We start from the raw sequence: 24,005 nt of genomic DNA, 5'->3' as shown, positions 1-24,005 counted from the left end.
TGCCCACAAAAATCTAGAAAGGCTATTAACCTTTCTTTTGAACTTTGTCGATTTAGGTTTGCCTTTGTCTTCCTCAAAAATGAACCTGCGGTACACAAGATTGACCTGGAGACCTTCCACCGTGTCAAGACCATCAGCCTGAAGAACTACAGCTGCATACCAGTCAGCATGGCATACACACATCTGAGCGGCTTCTACTTCATCCAATGCCAGAGCAAGAGCCACCTGCAAGTACCGCCCCAGCTTCTCATCGACAGCGTGACGGACACTGTGATTGGTCCAAACCTAAACATCACAGGGCAGCCCTTTGTGTCCCCAGACGGCCGCTACATTGTGACACCTGACCCCCTGAGCTCAAAGTTGATTGTTCAAACAGTATCTTTCCAGGGGGAGCTGGGTCTGAACCAGGAAATGGACGAGCCTGTAGCTGTCTCTGATCTGGCTTTCCAGCCCTCTTTCACAGAGTCCAACCAGCATGTGGTGGTGGCCACCTCAGGCTCAGGCACGGACCTACTATTTGCCGATCTATCCTCGGGCCGCACTGACGTTCTCCAGAGCCTCAAGGCGCCCCTGACCGCCCAAGCCTGGCCCTGGGGAGGCCCCAACAGAGTGGTGGTCTCGAGCGGGTTGTTTGGACAGTACCTTGTGACACCATCAGCTGAGTCCCTCTTTGTCCTGAATGGCAAACAGAGAACACCACACTGCGAGGTGTCAGACATCAAGAGAGGGAACACAGTTGTCTGGGTCGGCGAGGTATGAGTAGGAAAAAAGAAAGCAGGAGTCCTAGGATTAGGGAAAGACGTAAGAGAAAAAAGGAAAGATCAGGCCAAATTACCTATTATAAAGATTTACACGAACATAAGTTGTGGACTCAACCCTGGGACTGAGCGAGGGGGAAACATGCCTGGGTTTATTGTAACAAAAGTACACTTAAAAATAGAGTAATTGAGAAAACATTAAGAAACCCTGTTGTGATATTTCTATTGGGAGAAAGTGTCAATGCCGTTCAGTGCAACAGTGATCTATGTGCACTTAACTATACAGAATTGTACATTATTGCACTTCCTTCCATGTTATCACAGCAAATAGGTACCTGAAGAGGGTTTATTAACGAACTATGAACTATGCACAATGCTCACTTTTTTTAGAGTAAAAAGCTTTCCAATTTTGTTTATCTCAACAATGTTTGTCGTTTTCACCAGTGCTGCATATAATCACCACAAACTGTCTGTCCTGTCTGCCTTTAGTGTATGTGTGTTCTGAGTCCTTTTAAAAGCTACCAACCCATCTGTTTACTCGCCTTTGTCCTGGTATTGTACCATATCCTCCCTCTGAAAGCTTTCTTTCTCCTCATGCCAGCAGATGTTGGCTTTATGCACATATGTAATACCCTCTATTTACATTGTCTATCCAAAGAGCCCAATTTGTCCATTAGCTGTCAACAATGGATGTTTTGCTCGTGGAGGAGGCCTAACCAGAAATGAACAGAATGAATCTTACAGTCTCTTGCAATGGTATAATCTGTCCCACGCTGTCTCTCTGTTAATCTGTGCCTGCAGCATAACTCTGTGCTGTGGAGCCTAAAAATGCCACATAGCAGATTCCCTCAGGGTAATGACTTCGTTTACGCTGACCCATATGCTGAGGCCGTGCCAAAGTGGTATCAACTTCGCTATCTGACTGGCTGTGAGCATTTGTACATCCTCCCAGAGAGCCGTGCATCAAAATGAAACTCCAAGGCAGGTAGACTCATACGTCCCATGTAGCAGAAAGGATATATTTTTATTAGTGACTGTCTAGTCCACAAGAAAAACTTGTTTCTGGATTTATGATTATGTATTTGGTTAGCAACCACAACTGCACAGGGAAAAATATGCTGTATCTCAAAACCTAGCAGCCTGTTTCAAAAGTAGGGATACATTTTTTTAGACATTAGCAATACGTACTGTATTGAAAATGTTTTCTGTTTCCCAGAATACTTATTCAGGGCTTAAAGTTCTCCAGCACTGTGCTGGAATTCCAGCTGTTTTAGATTAAAAATAGATAATTATATGTCTATGGAAAATATTCTTACATATTTTTAACTGTTAGGTTGCAAGAATACGTCTGTATATGTATGTATACAGCCATAAGGAACTCTAAAATTTGTATAATAAAAGCAGACCTACTTTATTAATGAAAACCTTTGTTTACACTGTGGTTCAGCGAAGTGTCAGCTCAAAAATGCATGTGACTACGCTACTTTAAAAAAGCACTGCAAAGAACAGGCTATTTGTTTTGTTTTCATATCATCATCACAATCTTTTGGACTAATTTGGCAATGGCTTGACAACAGTAGGACTTTATGCCGCATATGCTGTAGACCAATGGAGGAAGAAGCGCTGAAAATTTAAAGAGGCATACTGGATGTTCTTTATGTTTTAGAAAGTTGTGCTTGGATTTAGAAACAATTACCAGACGGGTTCTGACTGAGGTAAAAGTGAGTAGATAATGCATTTTTCAGACATTTTGATCTTTCAAGCTAACTTGAGGATTCGCATTTAGAAACGATTAGATTTGGTGTTCATGTCTTTGTGAAATGGGTCGCAATATGCACCACAACTGTCATCCATTTGGCTTATATCCTACAGCCCTCTTTTTAGCATCTAATACCACAGTGCACTTTACCTTCTTGTTCATTTTGCTTTGTTTTTGTTATTTGTATCAGTTGTGGTAATAAACATGTCCTAGCCAGACTGGCCATCTGGGCAAATCCCACTGCACCACAAAACATCAAGTTTTAACAGTCCTGTCAGTCTCTTTAACAGACCTCTCTGTGTGCCTGTCATTAGGGGTGGGCATGTGTGCAGCATGCGTGTTCCAGGCATAGAAATTTCCCATCCTTATTGATTGTTAAATTATTAAAATGCAGAGGTTTGTTTATTGTTGTCAAAAATTGTATACTACTTTTGAAAAACTATGTCTCAAGGCAGTATCTGAATAAACACCAGCAACTCTTCATCTGTTAAAATAGCAGATATTTTCTCTCTGTGGTTGAACTTCTTCATCTTCTGTGTAATTTGCTTTGGTCATCTTTGCAACAATCATCATAATGATGATCCATTAGCAGCAAGATAGCGGTTCTGCTTCTTTGCAGATGCAAGGTTATCAGAAAAGACTGTTTACTCTTATGTTAAATGAGTTAAAATGGGTGCCAGCCTTGGGATAATGGCTTTTTCTTTTTTATTCTTTATGCTATATAGCCCTGCTCTGTGCCTCCTGGCCTCAAACTACCTTAATGTCCTCTAATATTCAGCTGTCAGTATCATCTGCCATACATGTTTTTTTCATTTCTAACTGCAGGTACAAATTGTATTTTCCATAAGATACGCTTGCTACCAATTTAATCTATAGAGTTAAGGAATCATAACTCTCACAATGTATTTACAAAAAAATTGCTAGATTTAGCAAATACATGACTAAGCTGTCTAACAGCTTCTCAGCTAGCACAAAACAGCTAGAAGCAAAAACTTAGCCTATGTCATCTTGCTGCTAAATGAAATCAACAAAAAGTAATGTACAATAGAAACAGTAGCACTGAGTCTCAATCACAGCATTAAAAGAGAAAATATTTTCTGTAGAATACAGCCAAAAATAAGGTCAATCAAAATCAGATCTATATATTCTACACAAACCTCCAACAGTAACAAATCTGTTCCCTCTTCTGTCTCATTCTCATTAGCGTACAGCCAGTGGCTAAACAGAGTAACTGGATGGCAGGCCAACATAAAACTTGCCAGTTGTCAAGTTTGTGTGTTCTGTGCACGCCACTGTCTGTACTCAGCCAAAGATTGTCTATGTAGTAAGAAAAACATCACTTTGTAACAGCTACGAGTGTTTTTGTAGTTCCAACTCCAACAGTGCTACATCTTCTGTCTAACTAATCACACCGATTTTAGGAGTCTCATTCTCCCAGTTAATCTTTTATTATATCTGTAATTTAAGCTCATCAACTTCATAGTTTTGAATCAGGACCTTAAGTATTTGGATCAGAAAACTAAGGTGTGCCAAACTTTATGGCTATACATGTTATTTTAATTTGTCAGATACTGTACATACTTACATTGACCTAAATGCAGAGTAAGTAATGGATCAGACTTGGTATCAGAGATACTCCAAAAACATTTGATTGGGACATCCCAAATTTTTCTTGAGCTGAAATGTGATTGAAACGTAACTTGGAAGAAAAACCCCTGTAAACACAATATATAATCTCTACACAAATACTCACAGCCTTTGGGATTTTGCAGTTGTTGATCTTTTTTGGTGCGTAAATATCAAGTGATATTAAACTCACATTTATCTCTGAAGGTCTAGGCCATCCACAGACCAAGAGGTCAAAATCCATCTTTAACGTGTACAAAAAGTCTGTCAGAGTGTAAGAAAAGCGTGCCACTGTAAAACCAGCCCGAGTCTTGTGAATGGAGTATATCTGCTCATGTGCTCCCCCCCCCCCCCCACAAACAAAAAGAAGTCCAAATTAAATATTAATCATTTTCTCCCAATACGTAGTTGTGCCTGTAACTCCCCAATGCAATGTGTAGGGTAGAAACCAAGCTGTGTAAGAAAAAGAAAAAGTAAACAGAAGTGAAGCAGATTTGTCGTTCTTGTTTGTAATTTAGGTATTTGCTGCTAATCTGCCATGAAAACCATTCTGGCACAAAAACCTGTTTAATGAACTTTTTGAAGGCAATGACTTAATGATGTTGATCATGTTTCCTAGACCACTGTTGCACTGAGGAGAGAAATATAATATCTGACAAACATTTATGCTTTCTGAATAGAAATTTGTCAAATTGGTAGCCCAGTTTTCTCAATGTATCAATGAAAAAAAAATCTTATTATGAAAACATTCAGGCTATGACGCTTCCTAAAATCACTATCCCATCCAAAGTCACTCCCCAATGGCTCTCAATGAGTAATCTACAGTACTTGACAGCTCCGAGACATGCATGTAATAAAAATAGATCTTCAACATGATTATCATCGACCTCTCAGTGATCTCTCACAGTCACATACAGTTTACAGTTGCTTGTGAAAAAGTCACTTTTCTGCCCTCTCATTGTCACGTTTGTCAGCTTATCTCTTAAGGTCGATTCAGCAGTATGACATTGCTACTAGAGCCAAGGAGAGCAAGAACAAAGAGATCGCACCTGCGCTTGCTGATATAACTACATTATTGGCTAGCTCATGTTATTTGTTTGGATCTACCTTCAGTGTCACATGACTATTTCTGTACCTCTCCTTTAACCCTCCAAATAAGGGGCTGCAGAGCTGAACCGCTTGGTGTGATAGACATTTATAGGAACCACTGTTGTAGATAACATTGTTCATGTTTAGAACAGGTTCCGACTGACTGTACAGTTTTCTTTATGCATTTTGTGTGTTCTGGTTTATGAGGGAATTGTTTTGTAAGAAAAAAATCTAATTAAATATATTGTAAAAATCAGCTGTTTTGCAGTGTCTTAAAAAGTACACCTCACAAAGAAGGCAGCAGATAATTGTTTTCCATATCCATTAATCTGCTGATTTGTTTCTTGATTATTCTTTGAAAAGTCAAAAAGTAAGTAAGTTTAAGAGGGTCAAGGTGATGTCAACTATTGCTTGTTTTTTACCAAACAACTGTTCAAATTCCAACAATATTAAATCTACTGCCATATGTCATGAAAAAAGAAGCTGGTCCTCACATTTGAGAAACTGGAAACAGAAGATTCTGTATTTTTACTTGAAAATGACTGAAACAAGTAGTTGGTGATTAATTTTCTGTCAATCAATTTATCCACTAATAGTTTCAGCACTACTGCCAAATGTCATTTAATAGATAACTCTCTCATATGATGGGGGCATATATGAAAACTGAGCTAAGCTGTCAATTACTCAATTTGTCAGTCACAGTTTTGATAATTGATAAATTCTTAAGCCATTAATCAAGCAAAAAAGCCAAACATTGGCACAGATGTGAGGATTTGCTTCTTTCCTTTTTATGCCTCTGCCCTAGTGACAGCAGCAGCTGGAGGCATTGTTTTCAGCTTGTCTGTGTGCCCCATTCTTGTGGACATGATATCTCAAGAACAACCTTGAGCGAATTTAATTTAATTTAAGCAAATTTAATTCAAGCAAATTTGATATAAAAGACTGTGGTGTGTGTTTTTAACCCCCACAGCTCCACCAAAAGGGTGTTTGTTTCCAGGGCAACTTAAGGTTGCACCCGACTCAGATAAGAACCACAGTGAGGTTAAACCCTAAGGAGACGTTCTGAGGGGCTGAAAATAGTTACTTCAATGTAATCAAGACAGGTGGTGAGCCTGTGTCCACTGGGGAAAAAAAGGTTCTGTAGTGCTTGATAGCCTCAGAAGCCGAGGTGCTGATTGGCAGAGTGTACACTCGAGGCAAAATACTTTTTGCATTTTCATTTTAATAATCTCAAATTGCTTCCACTGATAGAAAGTAAACAGAGGAGGATGGGGACCTTTCGATGCTGCAGCAGTGTTTATTGAGGTATATGTTTGTATGTCTAATGCTTTAATGTGAATGTTGCAAATATGGCTAATAGCACCACCATAGTAGCACCACAGCAGAGATTAGAGGTGAGTTTCTGAATAATTCAGCAAAAGATGCTTAAGGTAAAAATTCAAATCAAAGACATTATTCTGCTACTGAAAGACAAACAGACAAAATCACAGTAACTTATGGTATAAAGCAATGTTTTTCCCACAAATTCCTGCAGGAATACTAAGTTGGCAGAAAAGTGTTTGTGTGTATATCTGTTGCCTTTCACTCCTGATTGAATGTTCTTTTGAGGAACGTAAGCAGCAGATAGATGAAGTGTTGACAGAATGGAAGAAGTATTCAGATCCTTTACTTAAGTAATAGTACCAATATAGCGATGCGACATTACAGGAGTAAATGTACTTAGTTACTTCCCGCCACTGAGAAACAGCAAGACAAAACAACAGACAGATGAGCTTCTACCTTCTACCATCATATGAGGCATTGAGATACAAGCAGCTACTGTCCACAGAGAGACAGTCCCCCTTCTCCTCCTCCTCTAACCAGATCCATGATAAAAACAGAGAGGATAGCACAAATCTAACAACAGCTCCTTAAGTCTGGCCCCCAAATAAAACATGGACTTTACTACAAAATGTAAAACCACACATTACCGCAGCCTTCAAAATGTTTGTTGCTGATTAGCAGTTAATGATCCTCACAGGGAGATTGCTTTGTCATGACTGCCCAACACTCAGGAAACAGGAAGTAAACAAGTAAGAAGTAGAAACTACTATAAAAGATATTATAAGGTAGTAATAATAATACATAGTAATTGAATAGAAAAATGATACCAAGGCAAATGTGCAGAAAGTAAAAAGTAATGTGCAAGCTAGAATCGCAGTATGGACATGGTGGGTATGGTGAAAAATAGAAATGTGCAAAGATAAAATACTGGGTTTACATAGAAACCAGGTTTTCTCCTAAAGCAGAGGTTCTGTTGGTTCCAAACAGATGATGTGACATAAACATCGGCAGCAAGCCAGGAAAGGGGGCAGACACAAAAACAATGACAGGCAGCAACAGTTCAGCTTTCTAAAACTCCTGCTGAAGAGCCAACTTGATGGTTCATGGTACCACTGTAGATGCTCTGGCAGATACAGTAGAGGAGCTTCTATTTTGGCAGTTAAGAGGCCTGTCTGGCATTGTCACTGTACAGCAGTTTTTAATCCTTCAGATCAATATATGCAATTGGCTGATGCATCTTTGAACACACAAAAGTGACTGAAGTGTGAACAAATGTTGTTTGTTGGTCCGCAGGGGTGGGCTTTACTAATTCAACTGTCTGATGCACGGACCAAACCGACTCATACTCACAGGTTACTGTAGCAGTGACACCTGGTTGTTTGGCTCACTGTCAATCATTGAGGGAAGCTGTAGCAGACTCTCATAAACACACACAGTTGATACACATGACCTTTACATCTAAGTGAACAACCTTCACTGCCACCGTTCATTTGTATAGTAACAGCCACCTCTTTCAGTGCAGTATGGACCCTAATGCTCAGCTGCCTACAGGTAAACAATACCACATCAACAAAAAGTAATAGTTGATATAGTAATTGTGCTTCTATCTCTACTACATAAAAGTGTGTTAATTGAAAATGAAACTACCACTCCATGCAACTCTCCTATTTTGCCTATTCCAAAACCAGGCCATCCAGATGTTGTTGTAATACAGCTCCAATTGGCCAACATACTAATTTGATTCCAGTCTCATGTACTATACAGCTTGAAGAACTGCAGTTGCAAAGAGAGCACTCCTACAATATACAATATGCTGATGCTTGTCGACAGCTTTTCCATCAAAGGAAGCTTGTCATAAGGCGGCAGCATGTCGCTCAGGCTATGAGGCAATCATTCTTTCCAGTCCCCACATTTTTTCTAAGTGCTAACCTCCTATAAATCCAGCCACACAGAAGACACTGAGCATGATTGTTATACAAATTATTACACAGTTCTCTACTCTGACGGTTCAGCTTGTAGACCATCTGATGATAAAGACCTTGCTGGCTGTGCAGTAGTGAATCATGGGGAAGGCATTCATTTAAATCTCTGGATGACTTTGACTTGTAGTGGTAACAAATCATCATATGTTGTTATCAGGTTAGAGAAAAGATTAGGAGTTTTGTTTTAACATAAACTTTGGAACTAAGACATGGTGGTTTAAAAAAAATAGGATGACATTTTTCTGTTTTGTAGCATCTTGCATGGAGCTTTAGCTGTGGGCACTGCTGGCCCTTGTTGACACAGCAGGATGTATTATCCAGTCTTTGAGGACAGTTTAACATGTATGTACCTGTACATGAAAATAGGGAAATCTTGTCTTTACTAAAAGATCAATAATATTCTGTATTAAATGTCCTCCATGTGCTGGCAAGTTGGCATATTGGTTTGATGCATACACACTAACAGATAAACTCTCATTTGCAAGTGTCAGGAGTCACTAGAGGAGCCAATTCATCCATTTGAAATGGGTGATTTTGTACTAATCAAATCTCTGGGGAGGGTGGGTATATATATCTGTCTCCAAGAGGAAAGAATTGTTTCATGTGCTGCTGACAACCAGAGCAGCCATTAAGGTCAAAGGCAGCAATATGGATCCATGTGTGCAGGTGCAAACGGGTACATCCCCAGAACCGCTCAAAAGGAGGTGAAAGCAATGGCGAGTTAAAAGATGGTTCATCTTCTTTCCTCTGTTGCGTGGATTTGTGCAGGGGACAGTGCACGAAGAATCAAGAGAACAGCAACACGAGCACATGTGCACATACTGTATTCTCAACACTGACATCGTTACAGATTTTTTTACCACACATGGAATTGCGTTCCAAAGAAGAAAACAACAACAGAAATAGACAAAACACGAAAAGGACCATTGTGAAAAGACTGAACATGTCCTTCCAGATCTCATCAAAAAAGAAATGGGGGGATGTGAACGTTTCATAAACAGCTCTCACAGTCCAGTGTCATGAACATCACCGAAAATCAAGTAAGCTTAGTTAACTGCTACAAAAAGTGTCTGCAGGCTGTGATATCTGCTAATGGTAGGTTACTAAGTACTAATTTAGTAGGCTTCCCAAACTTTTGCACATGCCACAGTTACCATTTGATTTTTTTTATTTGTTTTTGTTTAGGATCATTAAATAATTAGTAACTGTGCCTTTACATTTGAAGAAAGACTGCTTTTCACTTCAAAAACCAGCAAAATATTTTACTTGCCCAGTGATGCCCAAACATTTGCATAAAGTATTACACGTCTCTTTAAATGTTCTACAAACTAAAGGTGATGATATTTAATCACGTAAATCAAACAAGACCTCCAAAAACACACACCTAACATTTGTCAGTCTACCTTGACAGTGTTGTAGCTGACAAGGTTAGACAGGGTGAGAGTTTTAGCACCTGGAAAATTACCAGATATTTGCCACAAGTCCCTGTCGACAATGTGACACTCATCCCCCATCCCAGCCCATGTCATAGCTGTTGTCATTTTTGGGCTCAGTCCACTGGTGATCTGGCATCGAGCTGGCCTTCACTCCTGTTTAAGTTAATGTATTGTGTTTCTGTGCTCAACACGCTCCAGCAATCCATGACCATTACTTACAACACTGTACTGCTGAGGGACGCTGTCAATACACTCTCCATCAGTGTCAGAGTGACAGAAAGGGATGAAAGAGGGACTAAAAGACTTCCTGGAGCCAAACAGTAGTGAGGTAGGAAAATCTGGTCACACAGTTACCATCCTGTACATGCCAGTTTCAATTTTTTCATGAATCAGAGCAGAGATACTGTCCTTCATCCAGTCTTCAAAACTCACAGAAATCAGTTTTCACAGTCTGGGGTGAAAACAATGTTGAAAAGGTGCCTTCTGTGTTGTTTTTGTACCCACAGTTTCAATGATTTCAATCACATTTCAAATATGCTAAGCAAATATGTTGTGACTGAATGACGGTATTTCCCCAAATACAAATCAAGTTGGCTACTGCTTTGTATTGCATTATTGAAAAAAACCAAAAACACTTCATTCAAACTATTTGAGCAACACAAATATTCGCAATGGCCCCATGCCACCTGAGGCTGTTTGACAACTGCCAAAAACTCCAGAAGAACAACGTCTGTACCTCAGCAGGGTACTTTTAACAACACTTAGCCATGACAGCTGGAGGATTAAAAACTGTCCTTAAAGTTTTACCATCTCCATGGACTATCACTCACACTGCTACCCACAACAATCAATCAATAATCAAACTGATCATGGGTCAGATAAAAGTTGCAAAAGGTCAGTGATATATTTTGAAATTTCAGCAGCTGTTTTTTTTCCCTGTCCCTTTAATGTGCCAGGGAAGTGATGGCTGTATATAGCTGCTGTTGTCAGGAGTGTCGAGGCTATTTGCACAGACCATTTACTGACATAATTACACTTCATAGGAGAAAAGATTACGTATGTATATTGGAGAAACTGATGCATTTTCACCTTTTCAACATCTGGTTAATTGGGGGAACTAATGCAATATAATTGGAATGGTAGAATTAATGTTTGCATCTATCTGCCCAGGGACTGCAGATGGAAATGATCTAATAGCTAAATCTGGTACAATACATTTCTTTGTATGAGATCAAGGTTTTTTGTATATGATCCCCCAGCAAATCAACTTAATAAACCAGTAAGCTAAACTACAATGATTCAGAAATTGGTATTGGTTTTATTGTTTCATATGAAGCTTAGATAAACATCATTCATCACTCATGGTTCCTTTTTGCCATGCTCTAACAGGAAAAAACTGTGCTTAAATCCTTGTTACGCTATTCATTTAGCATCCATAGACATATATAATAAAATATACCTTTTCACTTAAAAAAAAAAAAAAGTATAATTATGTTGCTGGAAAGTGAACAATTACTAGTAATAAAGAGTTTATCATTAACATTAGCAAAAACAAACATTATACAAAACAACACAGACTAGAGAGTGAGTTCTGAAAGCTTCAAATCACTGTAATATAGGGAAATAATTGCTAAATGGCATCAACACTGTCAATCTCATGTAGATGTAGTAATTTGCACTGTAGTTATCTATAACCATGACACACTGTTACTTTAATACAAGAGCTATTAAATTAAAACATTGGTTGTCTTAAGCTTTTTTCTGTGTGGGAGAGTATGAATCCACCATGTGTCCTCACCAGCATGTGAGGTTCAGCAAAGTTTAAATTGCCTCAGCACGCTCATTTGGGCGAATCTCACATCGACTAACAAGGTTGCAAAACTCCAACACCAAACCCACTGGAAAGCAGACCTGGGTCAAATATTAATATCAAATGTTTGTTTTTTTGTTCTTAGTCTGATCTAACAGATGTGTGTTGTTTGATATATTATTCTGGAATTAACAGTCAGAAGTCACAGAAAAAAATGTTAGAATTTCACTCTGGAAAAATATTTTATTAGTAACAACATACACAACTCTGTCACTACCAAATTGATCTAATACTATGGTAAAGTTTAAGAACAGACTTAATATGCACATACCTAGTACCTAGTCATAAGGGAAATCAGACAAAGGTCAGGGTAACAGACACCCACCCCAGAGCAAAGTTGGCACTCATACTGGACTACTGTTGCTGCTTTATCTGGGTTGTTTATTCCTCTAATGAACAAGATCTATGTGGAAGCATGACTGGAACTAAACCAGCTGTGTTTAGGCAGACACACCCGTGATGTTTTCATCATTCGGGCTAGTTGGACCTCAGAAAGCCATGATGAAATATGGGGATGCTCTGTCATAAACCAATGTGGTAACACATTATAATACAGCCCCAGATTTACAGTACAATTTTGTTGTATGAATCAGGCACCAATAAAATACTTAGTGGTTCCATTATGGCACTGAAACAAATAAAAACTGGGGTTTGATAGCATTTTATCAAATCTGAATCCAGTATTAAAACCATTTATCAAAGACAAGTCCCAGTGAATCCCTTATCAAATCTCATTGTTTATCTTTCATCATCTGCTAGTAACTAACAAAGATGGAGGGGTACTGAAGAACATACAGAGTAAAATACAGAGGTTGAATTGTTATCCAAGGAGGAACAGCTATAACATGTTAAAGTAATCTAATAAAACAAACAGATGTAGGCAGATCAGAGATTCTGTAGTCCCCTTAAGTTTCAGGAGCAGACAGTTCAGGATCTTCTCCCTGTGTGCTGCACAGCATGGAGAAGTGTACCCTTCACAAAACCAGCCATCCACACCAGTATTCTCAACACAGAGCAGCCAGATAAAGAACTCCTCATCTCCTGCATGGTCACTAAACCAGGACACTGATCCTGCCACCTTTGATCCTTCAGGCCCAATACAAGACCCAACAAACCTAGGAAGACAAAGTCACACTGCATCATGAGCCACAAACACAGCTTTGATAACCCTGACCTCACCATTTGCTACCACAACCTCCCCTTTGAGATCCAGTCAGCTACATAAAAAAGGTTTAACCCCACGGTGAACTCGTAGATCAGCACATAAACAGGCATTAATGCCTGACACAGCCAAGAATTCAACACCAACAACAAACCAAAATGGGCTGCACAACAGGTTCATGCCCAAGTAACATACACATCCACTCTTAGAAACACACACACACAAACAGATAGAAGGAGCACATGGCCTGGACCCTCTGCCACTGGCATCCTGATGTAGCAGAACATAGAACTTACAAACATAGATTCTTAATTGTAGATTTAGTCGGGATTTTGTCTTAATACAATCACCACACCAATGACCAGTCTGCTTACTTAAATTCTAAATTTCTAAATCTACAATACAAAAAAAAAAAAAATTTAATAAATATTTGATTGTTAAAAGAATGACATGTTCCAGTAAAAGAGTCAAACACTTTCAGAAGTAGATCCACCTGTCCTTGGACAGCCAGGGACTGACTCTACCCCTGAGAACTCTGCAATCCCTGTGATTGGCCAGGATGTATCTTGTCCTGCAGTCAGATCAAAACTGTAAAAGTTTCCTACCTGAGAATCAATGTAAGTTGAGAGTCATGAAAATCCTCTAACACATCACCAGCTCATGAGGAGCTCTCCTCTGTTGGATCCTATCCTGGTCCAGACTTTGGCCGACTCATTCATCACCTTTCAGCTTCATATTCCCAACAGTCCATCAGCACAATGCAAACTCATCAGGATTCTTTTCTTTTTTTGGACCCAACATGAAATGATACCACCCCAGGGTGCAGACAAACCTTCAATAAACCTTCTTTACCTGGCATTTCACAAATAAGCAACCACACTGCTGACTACACTCGCTGCTTCTCAGGGTAATGTCATCTGTCTATCAGGTCTCTCATATCAAATCCAAAATAGATACATAATTCTGCCATTCATTATTCCAGTAGCTAAATAGCTTTGTATTCCAGCTTCCCCTTTGTATGTGTTTTTGTTGTAGTAGTAGTAGTATATAATATCTGTATTAGATGTGGGGAGCTCAAGTGACCATGTTTGCTATGCTTGTATCTCATTCACTTAACCTTAAAAAGACCTACACTTTCAAACAATAATTAAGATAATAAAGAGGACACCCATTTCTCATGTTGACTGAGGAACCTTATACGCTTCAGATATATAGTAAGACAAAATAATGTATATAATGACTGTAAAATAGAGTTGTGACTGTTGTACTATTTTTACAAATTTTAGTTTTGATTTCCTGTACTGTATCGCTATGCCTAAATGTTATTCCTGCTCATCATAGTCATGTTTTCATCCACTATACCTACATTTAAGTACCAGCAGGAACCAGTAAGGATTTTATTAGCACCTGATTCATACAACCAAATTACAGTGTAAATCACGGGGTGTAAAGTGTTACTGCAATGATAATAGAATACAAGTAAATAAACACAAACTCTGAGATGGATTATGTCTTGTGGATTAAGTGATAAGTAATTAAAGGATTATGTGATAACAAGAACTGGACATGCCACTTTCACTTGTTTGACACATGCAAAGATTAAATTACGGTGAGTAAATGGTTTTGGTTAAAGCAGGATTAATTAATTAATTAGGATTGGCAACTAATATAGAAAGGCTTTGGTTTTCATTAAATAAGTAAGCTCTACAATGTTTATTTTTCTGGAAGCACAAATTCGATATTTATTCACTGTAAATGAAATCTAGTGCAGACTGTGTGCACTATACTGACTGCTTGTTCTACATCAGACAATTACTTGTATGGTTGTGGTGAGACAATGTGCTTTTTTGACACACAAGACGTCCTTTTGAACTATGAGTGAAAATCTCAAAGGATCAGATTTTCCTTAGAAGATGAGGAAAATCATAACATCAGATAACAATAAACTTAACTGCAAGTGTCAGGACGTGCGTGGTATGTTTTCTTTACGGTTCCTTTGATGAAATTTCACCAAGAATCACCTTCTTGTTTGAAAAAAAAAACAGCGTCCATGCCATTATTACAGAATTACACTCAGAGTCTACAGCCATGCTAACGGCTGCATGAGGATGTAAATTAACAGTGATGCTAATGTCAGCATGCTAACAAGTTCACAGTGATAATTCTAACAAATTGATGTCATTGTAATGATTCCAATAGAGATATTTCAGTCTGGACGAAAGTGATGGACTAACCTAACCCAAAAAAAAAAAAAAAAAAAAGAACTGATGCAGGAGGTGGGCATCAAGTCTGATACAGCACCAGGACATCCCATCATGTCTCCTTCACTGCATCTGCATCCAAAAAAACCCATGGAACAGTAACAAGACGTGGGGAGCTGTTTGACAGTCGGTGTCTGTGCATTGTTGCTGTAGAGTGATGTTTTCATCATTAGAGCCGCCTCTCATAGTGCAGAGTATCAGAAATCCAGGTATGTTCTGCTAGAAATCTGTCACCAACGCATCATTGATTCCAACAAAAAAACAAACAAACAACAGAGATAAATGATGACGTGAGGAAGCCTATAGTTCCATCTTCTTCTGCTCATGGTTGAAAAAACATTCTTGTGCAAAACCACAGCGGTTAGAGCAGAAAATGTTAACAGCCAGCAGTAGATCTGCACTACTGTTGTGGCTGTACATAAACAAGTTGTGGACCATACGACAGACAGACCAGCATTACCTGCATGGCTAAAAAGAAAAACAATTACAGCCAAGCTACAAGAAAACGGGTCAACTACAAAGCGACTCAGACAATCCTCACAATACATACTGTGTATAGAAACAAGAGAAAAAGAGATTTTACCAGTTCAGTTGCACCCATCTGTTGTCTTACGAACTGACTGAATACAGTCTATTCAAAGAGCAAATGACCAATCACTGATACCCATTGTCTGTCCAGGTAACTTCTCCTTTGTTTTTTATACATTCAATGGCCACTTTATTGGGTAACATTTATACAACTTAATTCAATCCTATACCAATAACTTTCCCATAAAGTCTACTTTCTGTTCAGGATTTGGTGACGCCATCATAGAGTTGTTAATTAAGTTATATTTTAGCTCTGAGTATACTTGTAGTAGTGGAGTTGTACTGCATTATATTAAGAGTATGTGTGTGTGTAAATGGGAAGAAAAAAGTTTAAAAAAAAACCACCTCAACAGAATGTAGTCCTGTCTAACAATGACCTCAATAATAAAAATATAATTCTAATTTCTGACAATGTCAGCAAAACTGAACATTATAAACGTCATAAAGATACTGTAGATGTTATGGCAGGGCTGTTGTCTTGGATTGCATTAGATTGTAAAAGGGTTCCTAATAAAGTGGTGATTTCTTAGAAAAAATGAGTAGTAATTTCAGTTCAACTTTACAGGAGAGAATACAGTGAAATTCCATCTTTGCTTAAATATGCTTTTTATGTTTCTCCCTCAGCTGGACACAGAGCACAAGTACAAACTCCTAATGTTCCTGAAAGATTTTTCTGATCTCCGGTGTCTGACACTCCACAGTTGCACAGTGATAATTGATATGTTGTGGCTTGTGCCACTGTGTGCATTTCCATACAAAAACATGCAAACAATCATTCAGCAGCAGCAAGCAGACGCAAACCTCCTCACACTGAGTCCTCGAACCAACTGAAGGGAATATGGATGAAATTTGCACCAATGAACCTGTGTAACCACTGAGACTGAAATTCCTCTTCCCTACACGATAAAATGGGTTTTTATAGACCGGTGGAACGCAGTGTTATGTTTATCTTTTTGTCTGTCTTCAGAGGCAAAGAAGTAATAGCTGTTAAATCACAGAAAAAACAGCAAGTGCTCTTTTTTATTTCCTTTTAGCAGTAGAAACAGAGGGGTTGTTTGTCAAATCCAAAACCTTGATTCTGTTTCACAATGGTACAGAGAATTAAATTGCACATTTCAGTACTTAGAACTGACATGGGGTTATGATGAAAGCATAGCATTTACTTTTTAGACATGTACCTAATGTTCCTGACAACAACCATTTACAATAATTGCAAAATAAATTGCATCCATTATCCCTCACAGCCTTACACATACAACAAATATTTTCCATTAAGGCAGCAGCTAGTGGAACAAGTTTGTGAATCGTCAAGTTGCATTATGGTTTCTTATAAAAACATAGAGTATTGTAGAGTCAGGTTCACAGCTGCTAAGAATCGCTCTCCCTGTTTCAGCTGAAACATTATGAGATGTTATTATGAACATTACAGTGCTCTCTGTAACCATAATGGATGACGAGATGTACACAAGTTCTTTTACTTAAGTCCAGTTCAAAGCTTTTCAGTTAGTCTGTCCATTTTCCTAAGGTAATACAAGACTGCATCTATGTTCAAATGCTCTCAGTACATGCTAAAGTAACAACAGTATGTGATCACATCACTGTTCATGTCGAGGCACTGATTCTGACCATCTCCATTAGAAATTCACATTCATTTCAGTACAAAACCAGGCCTTTATAAAATGCAAACTGATGACTGACTAAATGCTCCTGATTGTTTCTGTGGCTTTCATTATGGAGGGAGATAACTTTGTACCCAGGCCGAGCTGACAACGGTGCTCTCAAGTCACCTGTGAGGTGCTCCACAGGAATTGATTTGTGCATGTACTGAACACCAGAAAGCCACGTAAGAAAAGCCACTCTAACCTAACCCTAACCCTGAAATACAGTGACATTCATGCTCATTGCACATTCTCATGGGAATATGGGTGTAAGTTTGATATGATAGAGTTGTGTTGCTGTAAAGATATTTTCTAACAAAGTAGAAAACTATAACAAACTGTGAATGTACAAAATTAATTATTTCTCCCTGGTGGTTAAAGTGAGGGGCTATGCAATAGTTGTGTTGTGTGTTTGTTACTTTCTGAAACAATTTTTCTTGAAAACTCTTAAACCCTGAAAAAATGAAACAGTTTTTTGTTTACAATGTGAATTTTGTGTACATAAAATTAAACCAAAAACTTGGTGAAAGAAACACGGTCCAAGCACCTCAGATGGCCACAAACCCTAATTTAAACTTCACTTTACTTTCTAATCAATGATCAACAATCAATTGGAGATGTTGTTTCAATACTTGATCTTGTAAAGTTTTAAGATGACGTCTTATGACTCTTGTTACAAGAGCTGAAATGCATTATGAAGGTTTATCGCAACTGTAGTTTATGCATTAGGCATGTGTAATAATTTATAATGAAAGTATATATAATCCACATTTTCATGTGAGACAAACAAATCCACTTTATTTATTTAGAGTTTAATGTCTGATGAAGACATTAAACATGACATGAAGAAAAGTTTTCTGCGGATGATGCAAAACAGTCCCATAGAAAGAGTAGCTTTCAGTTTATGGTAAAACTCAAAAATAGCAGTAACAGACTCCTGCAGAGACAGAAATGTGCTTTGCTGTGGCATTGGCCCAAACCTATTTGGAACTACTGAGGCTTCTGGATTATCCCACTTCAATAAGCAGCGATCCAGAAAGAGAGCGTCTTTATACACAGCAGTCTACTGTGTGCTCTGTAAGCAGGAAAGAGCAGACACGATGGATTTAATACATACATACAGAGCTACTCGAAAAACCGGTAGATCCATAATAAGTATCCTAATACAGAATAGACAGATCTAGTCCAGTATAGATTAAAGAAGCAATTCGTGTTGGTGATGATTTGAATTTAGAACTATTGCCAATTTTTAAAATCTGGACTTCGTAGGTTTTAGTAGCAGTGACCTAAAGACTGAAAAACCTTATGTTTTGACATTCATGGTTTCCATAGGATGGATCCTTATAATTCTAGTGATCCCCTGACTTTCCCTCTAATGCTGGAATGAGTTTGACATTTGAGGATTTGAGTGAAATGTCTGAACAACAGGGGCGTCGTCATGTGTAGTGGCTACAGTCCTCGCTGCAGTCGGCCCCGGTTCGAGTCCCACATCGGACGGCCCTTTACTGCATGTCATTCCCCCTCTCTCTGCCTCCCCATTTCCTGTCTCTCTACTGTGTGCCATCGATTAAGGCATAAAAGCCCCCAAAAAAAAAAGAAATGTCTGAACAACTATTGGATGGACTGGCATGATATCTATGTTTCCCTCAAGGTGAGCTATAAAAACTTTGGTGATCCCTTAACTTTTCCTCGTCACACTTTGGTAAGGGACAATATACCTTTGGCATTAGCTGTGCTTTGTGTTTAAACTAAACTCCCAGATCCATTAGGAGGGCTATAAACTCTTAATCTACTGCCTTTATTGAGCAGTTGCTAGGAAAGGAAACAGGAAACTCCTTGCAAGTGCCATACATGTTTATCGTAACTGAGCACAACCCACATACATCACATACCCAAGCATTTCACAACATTTGTCACCCATGAGAAATAAATATTTTGGAGAAGCTCATCTGGTTCTTGCTTGTCAGGGCATGTTTCCACAACAAATTAACAATAATAAAGTAACATATTTTAAGTATTTACATTTAATGTGATTGTGATTACTTTAATTCATGTTCTGATTACTTTTATCCAGTAGGGTGGCTAAAATGATGCATCATGTTGAAGGAAAAGTGTTTATTCAGTGCCTGTGAAAACAAAGTGTGTCTATGAATTCACCAAAAACAGAGGGATGGGTGTTTTAGTGTCTCCTGTATTGACATCTCAGTCAGATACAGCTGCCAGGGATATGTAATGAATTTAGAAACTGTACCACCATCTTCCCCTCCCTTTCCTATTGCTCTTCCCTTTCTCCCCATTTACTTTTGCTAATCAACTTTGAGTTTGTTTTCTCCCACATTCCAATAAATGACATGTTAATCCTGTTGGGACAGCCAGGTGGAAATGAGTATTGAAAGGAATTAGCAAATGATATTTTAACAAAGTGTCTGCGGTGATATAATGGGGCCTAATGAAAATAATGTTTGTTTGTTTTAATGTCAGTGTCAGACCAGACCAGTTGTTAGTCATATAGATTTGTCAACATTCAAATGTTTCTATGACATGGCAAACACAGCCAGTCTAGCTTCAGTGGAGGGTTAAAGAATCCGTAAAACACATCTTCAATCTAATCCCACCAGTTCTGACAGAGAAATGAGGCACAACAGGCAAAGAGTGGACAGCTTCGCAGAGGAAGGCAGAGAAGAGCCGTGACCTCTAATGGATTTTGTAAAAAGAATTGCATTCCTGGGCTCGCTGAGGTGTAGCACTTAGATATCCCCAAAGAGCTCACTTGAGGAGGGTGATGCAGGTAAGCTCAGAAAGTCTGTGCAAAAATTGAAAGCCTTGACCTACTCATGCTTTCTACTAAGGCAAGAGAATCTGAGTAATGTGTGAGTGAGTGTTGTCAAGAAAGAAATTGAAAGAAAAATTTGTGTCAAATGTTGTACAGGCACTAATCTGAAAGACACTGGAGGTACTCCATCATCATCAATTACATGTGGTATCAAGAGAAATTAGATCCAAATGAGGATGTAATGAAACAACATAGAAGAAGGCAAAGAGGTGTAATTTAGCCCATTTTACATGCACAATGTGGGGAAAAATAATTTGAATTAGAAGCAAACTACTTAATTGGGTATGAGTATGTGAAGGTCATTTAATATGGTTAACTTCAACACTTCTATATAGTCATATTTGTTCTCCACATTAATGCCAAGATACTCTGGGGGTTACAGTAAATTTCAGATAAGATTTCTACCTCCAATATATTGAAGTGAGAAGATGAAGCATCAATTACCTTGAGACATTCTTGCATTTCTTTTCATCTTTCCAGGATATGAGGAGTTTCAAAGAGTTTTACTGAAAAAAAAAAAACCCAAGATAATTGATGATGAAGTTGTATCTTGACGGAAACTCTCCTCAGCAGCTGCAACAACCATGTCTAAAAAGTGAGGATAAAGTGGTACTTAAGTACCCCTGAATTTGTCAGAAGCTCTCCAACAAAAGCACTCAAAGCTGCCAAAAAGAAAAATCTTGTTCTAACTCCTCGGCTGAATTTGACTAGTTGGTTGATAGCTGTGTAGCAGCCAAGACGATCTGTGGCACGTCTTCCTGACAAAATCATCTCATCCACATGATTTAGTTCAGACCACTCAGCATAAGCAGGTGTAATCTTCAAAGTGAATCCTGCTGCAATTATACCCCTGAGTCTTCCAAAATGCCAGCTAGGAAAATAAAGTGGAAAACTGTGACTTTCAGTGCTGGCTAAACTACTCTGTGAGGCTTAAAGAGTATTTTTTCAGCAACTGAGCAAACTAATTAAACTTCATTTTTACTTCATCTCCCACACAAAGGTGTGATGTCTAGATACTGGTTTCAAATCATCTGTATCACAAGGCCAGATGGTTCGTGTTTATTTTATCTAATGAATCTAATAATCTTCAATAGCTGAACATACTGTATACGCGGACCACAAATAGATGTCACACACATTATCAATCAATCTCCTGCTAACTGTAGAGCTCTGTGCTAATGTTACGGTAAACAGACTTAAGCTGATTAGACACCACTGCCAGACAGTGAAGCCCTCACCTGCCCTCAAGCAGCTCTGACAGGTAGTCAAAGACTTGAAAGTTGCTCAGAGAGAACCAAATTATCACCTTGTACAAAACTGAGTTACACGTCTTGTATTTTCTAGGTGTTACCACAGCTTGCATTTGTCAAAATGCAAAATCTAATAACACTTTGTTGACAACAAGAACTAATTGACAGGACAGGGGTAGAAAGTGCAACCTTCATGTGCTATGTTTGCTGCTAGGTGTATTATTAGTAATGAAAGATGGGCAGGTATTTCATGTTTACTCACTGATGACAGAACCAAATTGGAAGTACAACAGTTATAATGCTGACAGCCTCGTTTTCTCATCACACAGGGTTAGGTTTGTTCAGGGTGTTCAAGCTATCCAGCCAATCTTAATTCGTTAAATTGTTACCCTGTCTATTCAGTGTCACTGGCAATTACAGTTAATTAGTCTTGAGTCTAAACTGCTTGACAGATGTGTTGAAGAGGGGAACTGTGTGTAGGCACATTAACCTGTTCTTCAACAGTTTGCTATTCACAGGCAGCAGGTAGTCATATTAAAGACAGTTGCATTTCATTTCCACTTTAAAAAGTGCTATGTCAAGCTTTGTATTTAAGCTTTTTATGGTATATTCTCATTCATGAAATATGCATGGTTTATGTTGTATGGATAGAATCTTCTTACATCTGCCTTTAACTAGAGACCCACCCAAAACCTGTAATGTTTGGTTATTACTCTCTCATAAATAAAGACCTGTGTGTGACAGAGAAAGGGAACTGAGAAAGTGGGAACGAACAGCAAGCCAGGGCCCACCGTGAACGCCACAGGCCTAAGAGGAGAGAGCCACAACCTTGGAGTGTGGCAATGACAACAACAATCGCAGACACCAAAAAAATTGGAACAAGACATCGATGTCCACCTTGAGAAGAAAGTGCGGATGGGAAGACAGAGCCATTTACCTAGTAAGTCTTCGGTGGGAGAATGGTGAAAAATGTGAGCTGACAAGACAAAGGGCAAGAGTACCAGTGTGCCAGCACAGTGCTGTGTTGAGGACAGATTGAATCTTCCAGTAGCTGAGGTGACCAGGCAGGAAAGAGACTGAAGAGATGATTGTGGCAATGTGCTCTAGCTCAAGAAATCACACTGTCTGTGTGCATTATTAAACAGTGACGGATGGTTTTGCGTCTCGCTCCACTTTCATGTTGTTATGGTCTTTGTTGTGGACAGTGTCTTCAATCCTGCTTTATTGTTATTCATTTTACCATCTTCTTCTTTCCTCCTGTTTCAGTAGTAACTCTATTATTGCTACTATTAATAGTTACTCTTTCTACCTTTACGTCTATAACTGTAATGCCATTGATTGTGTTTAATCCCTCTGACTGATTTAAAATGTACTTGTTTCTAGAGGGTGGAATCATAAAGCCGTGCCTCATTGACTTGAGCTGAACAAACCATAGAGCAGAAGTGTGTCTAGATCGAGAACAAAACCTGCATTTGTCATAAAGATAGTGTACAAGTAAATATGTGTGTAAGTGCTATCTAGCTAGAGTTGCTATAGTTATGTCAGGAAACAGAATAATACATCTTTGTTTTTTGGGTATTGATATAGTTTCATACCTTGTTTAATACATATGCTTAATTATTTACCTTCATTTTGTCATCTTGAAACAGAAGAAGACTTGTTTTGTTTTTTTACACTGTATTTTTCGTGCATGTATACCTGCTACTACAACTGTTACAATGGAAACGCCTTAGTGCACCTTATTCCATCATGTTGAGCACTAGATCTTTTTCGGGCACATTTTTTGCCTTTATTTCGATAGCTACAGTGAAAAAGACCTAAAAATCGGGGAGAGAGAGAGAGAGAGGGGATGACTTGCAACAATGGGCCACAGGTTGGATTCGAACTGGGCCATTGCAGTTAGGACTAAGCCTTTGTGATACGCGCTCTACCAGGTTAGCCATCGGGGCACCCCAATATTCAGGTCTATGGGCTCAAAATATTTGGGGTTTCAACCCTGAATGACCGACCTAACTATGCCACTGCCTCTCGCACCGCCATGATGTTCACATTTGTGGTTTTAGTTCAATTCCTCACCAACTATTGAATGGATCGCCATTGCAATTTGCAATAAACATCCATGTTCCCATCAGGATGAATTGTAATAACCTTGATGATCTCTTTACTAGTCTATCATCATCATCTCAAAATTTTATTTAGTCCAATTCCAAAATCAGCCTCTGCCCTTTTGTGATTAATGTTGAATAGCAAATATTAGCATGCTAATGCACTAAAGTAAGATGATGAGCAGTTTTAAAAATACAGCACAGTATGACAGTATTATTGCAAATTTGACCATGGTATCAGAATGTTTACCTAATGTTTATATCCATCCTTGCTGGTTTTGAACAATGAAGCCATCTGAAACAAG

General features: G+C 38.7%; 1 protein-coding gene and 1 long non-coding RNA gene across 3 annotated transcripts in view; one reads left to right on the top strand and one right to left on the bottom strand.

Annotated features, from left to right (window-relative positions):
* Positions 1 to 5,488, top strand: part of fstl4 (follistatin-like 4) — a 223,803-nt gene extending 218,315 nt beyond the window's left edge. Inside the window, exon 16 of the mRNA XM_056396883.1 lies at positions 57 to 5,488. Coding sequence (XP_056252858.1) covers positions 57 to 759 — 703 coding nt within the window. The 3' untranslated portion in view covers positions 760 to 5,488. The remainder of the gene's footprint in view (positions 1 to 56) is intronic.
* Positions 1 to 24,005, bottom strand: part of LOC130182196 (uncharacterized) — a 118,533-nt gene that overhangs the window by 20,377 nt on the left and 74,151 nt on the right. The gene's annotated exons all lie outside the window — the stretch shown is intronic.

This window comes from Seriola aureovittata, chromosome 15 (assembly GCF_021018895.1).
Source record: "Seriola aureovittata isolate HTS-2021-v1 ecotype China chromosome 15, ASM2101889v1, whole genome shotgun sequence".
Classification (NCBI taxonomy): Eukaryota; Metazoa; Chordata; class Actinopteri; order Carangiformes; family Carangidae; genus Seriola; species Seriola aureovittata.
This window is presented reverse-complemented; position numbering and strand designations above follow the sequence as displayed.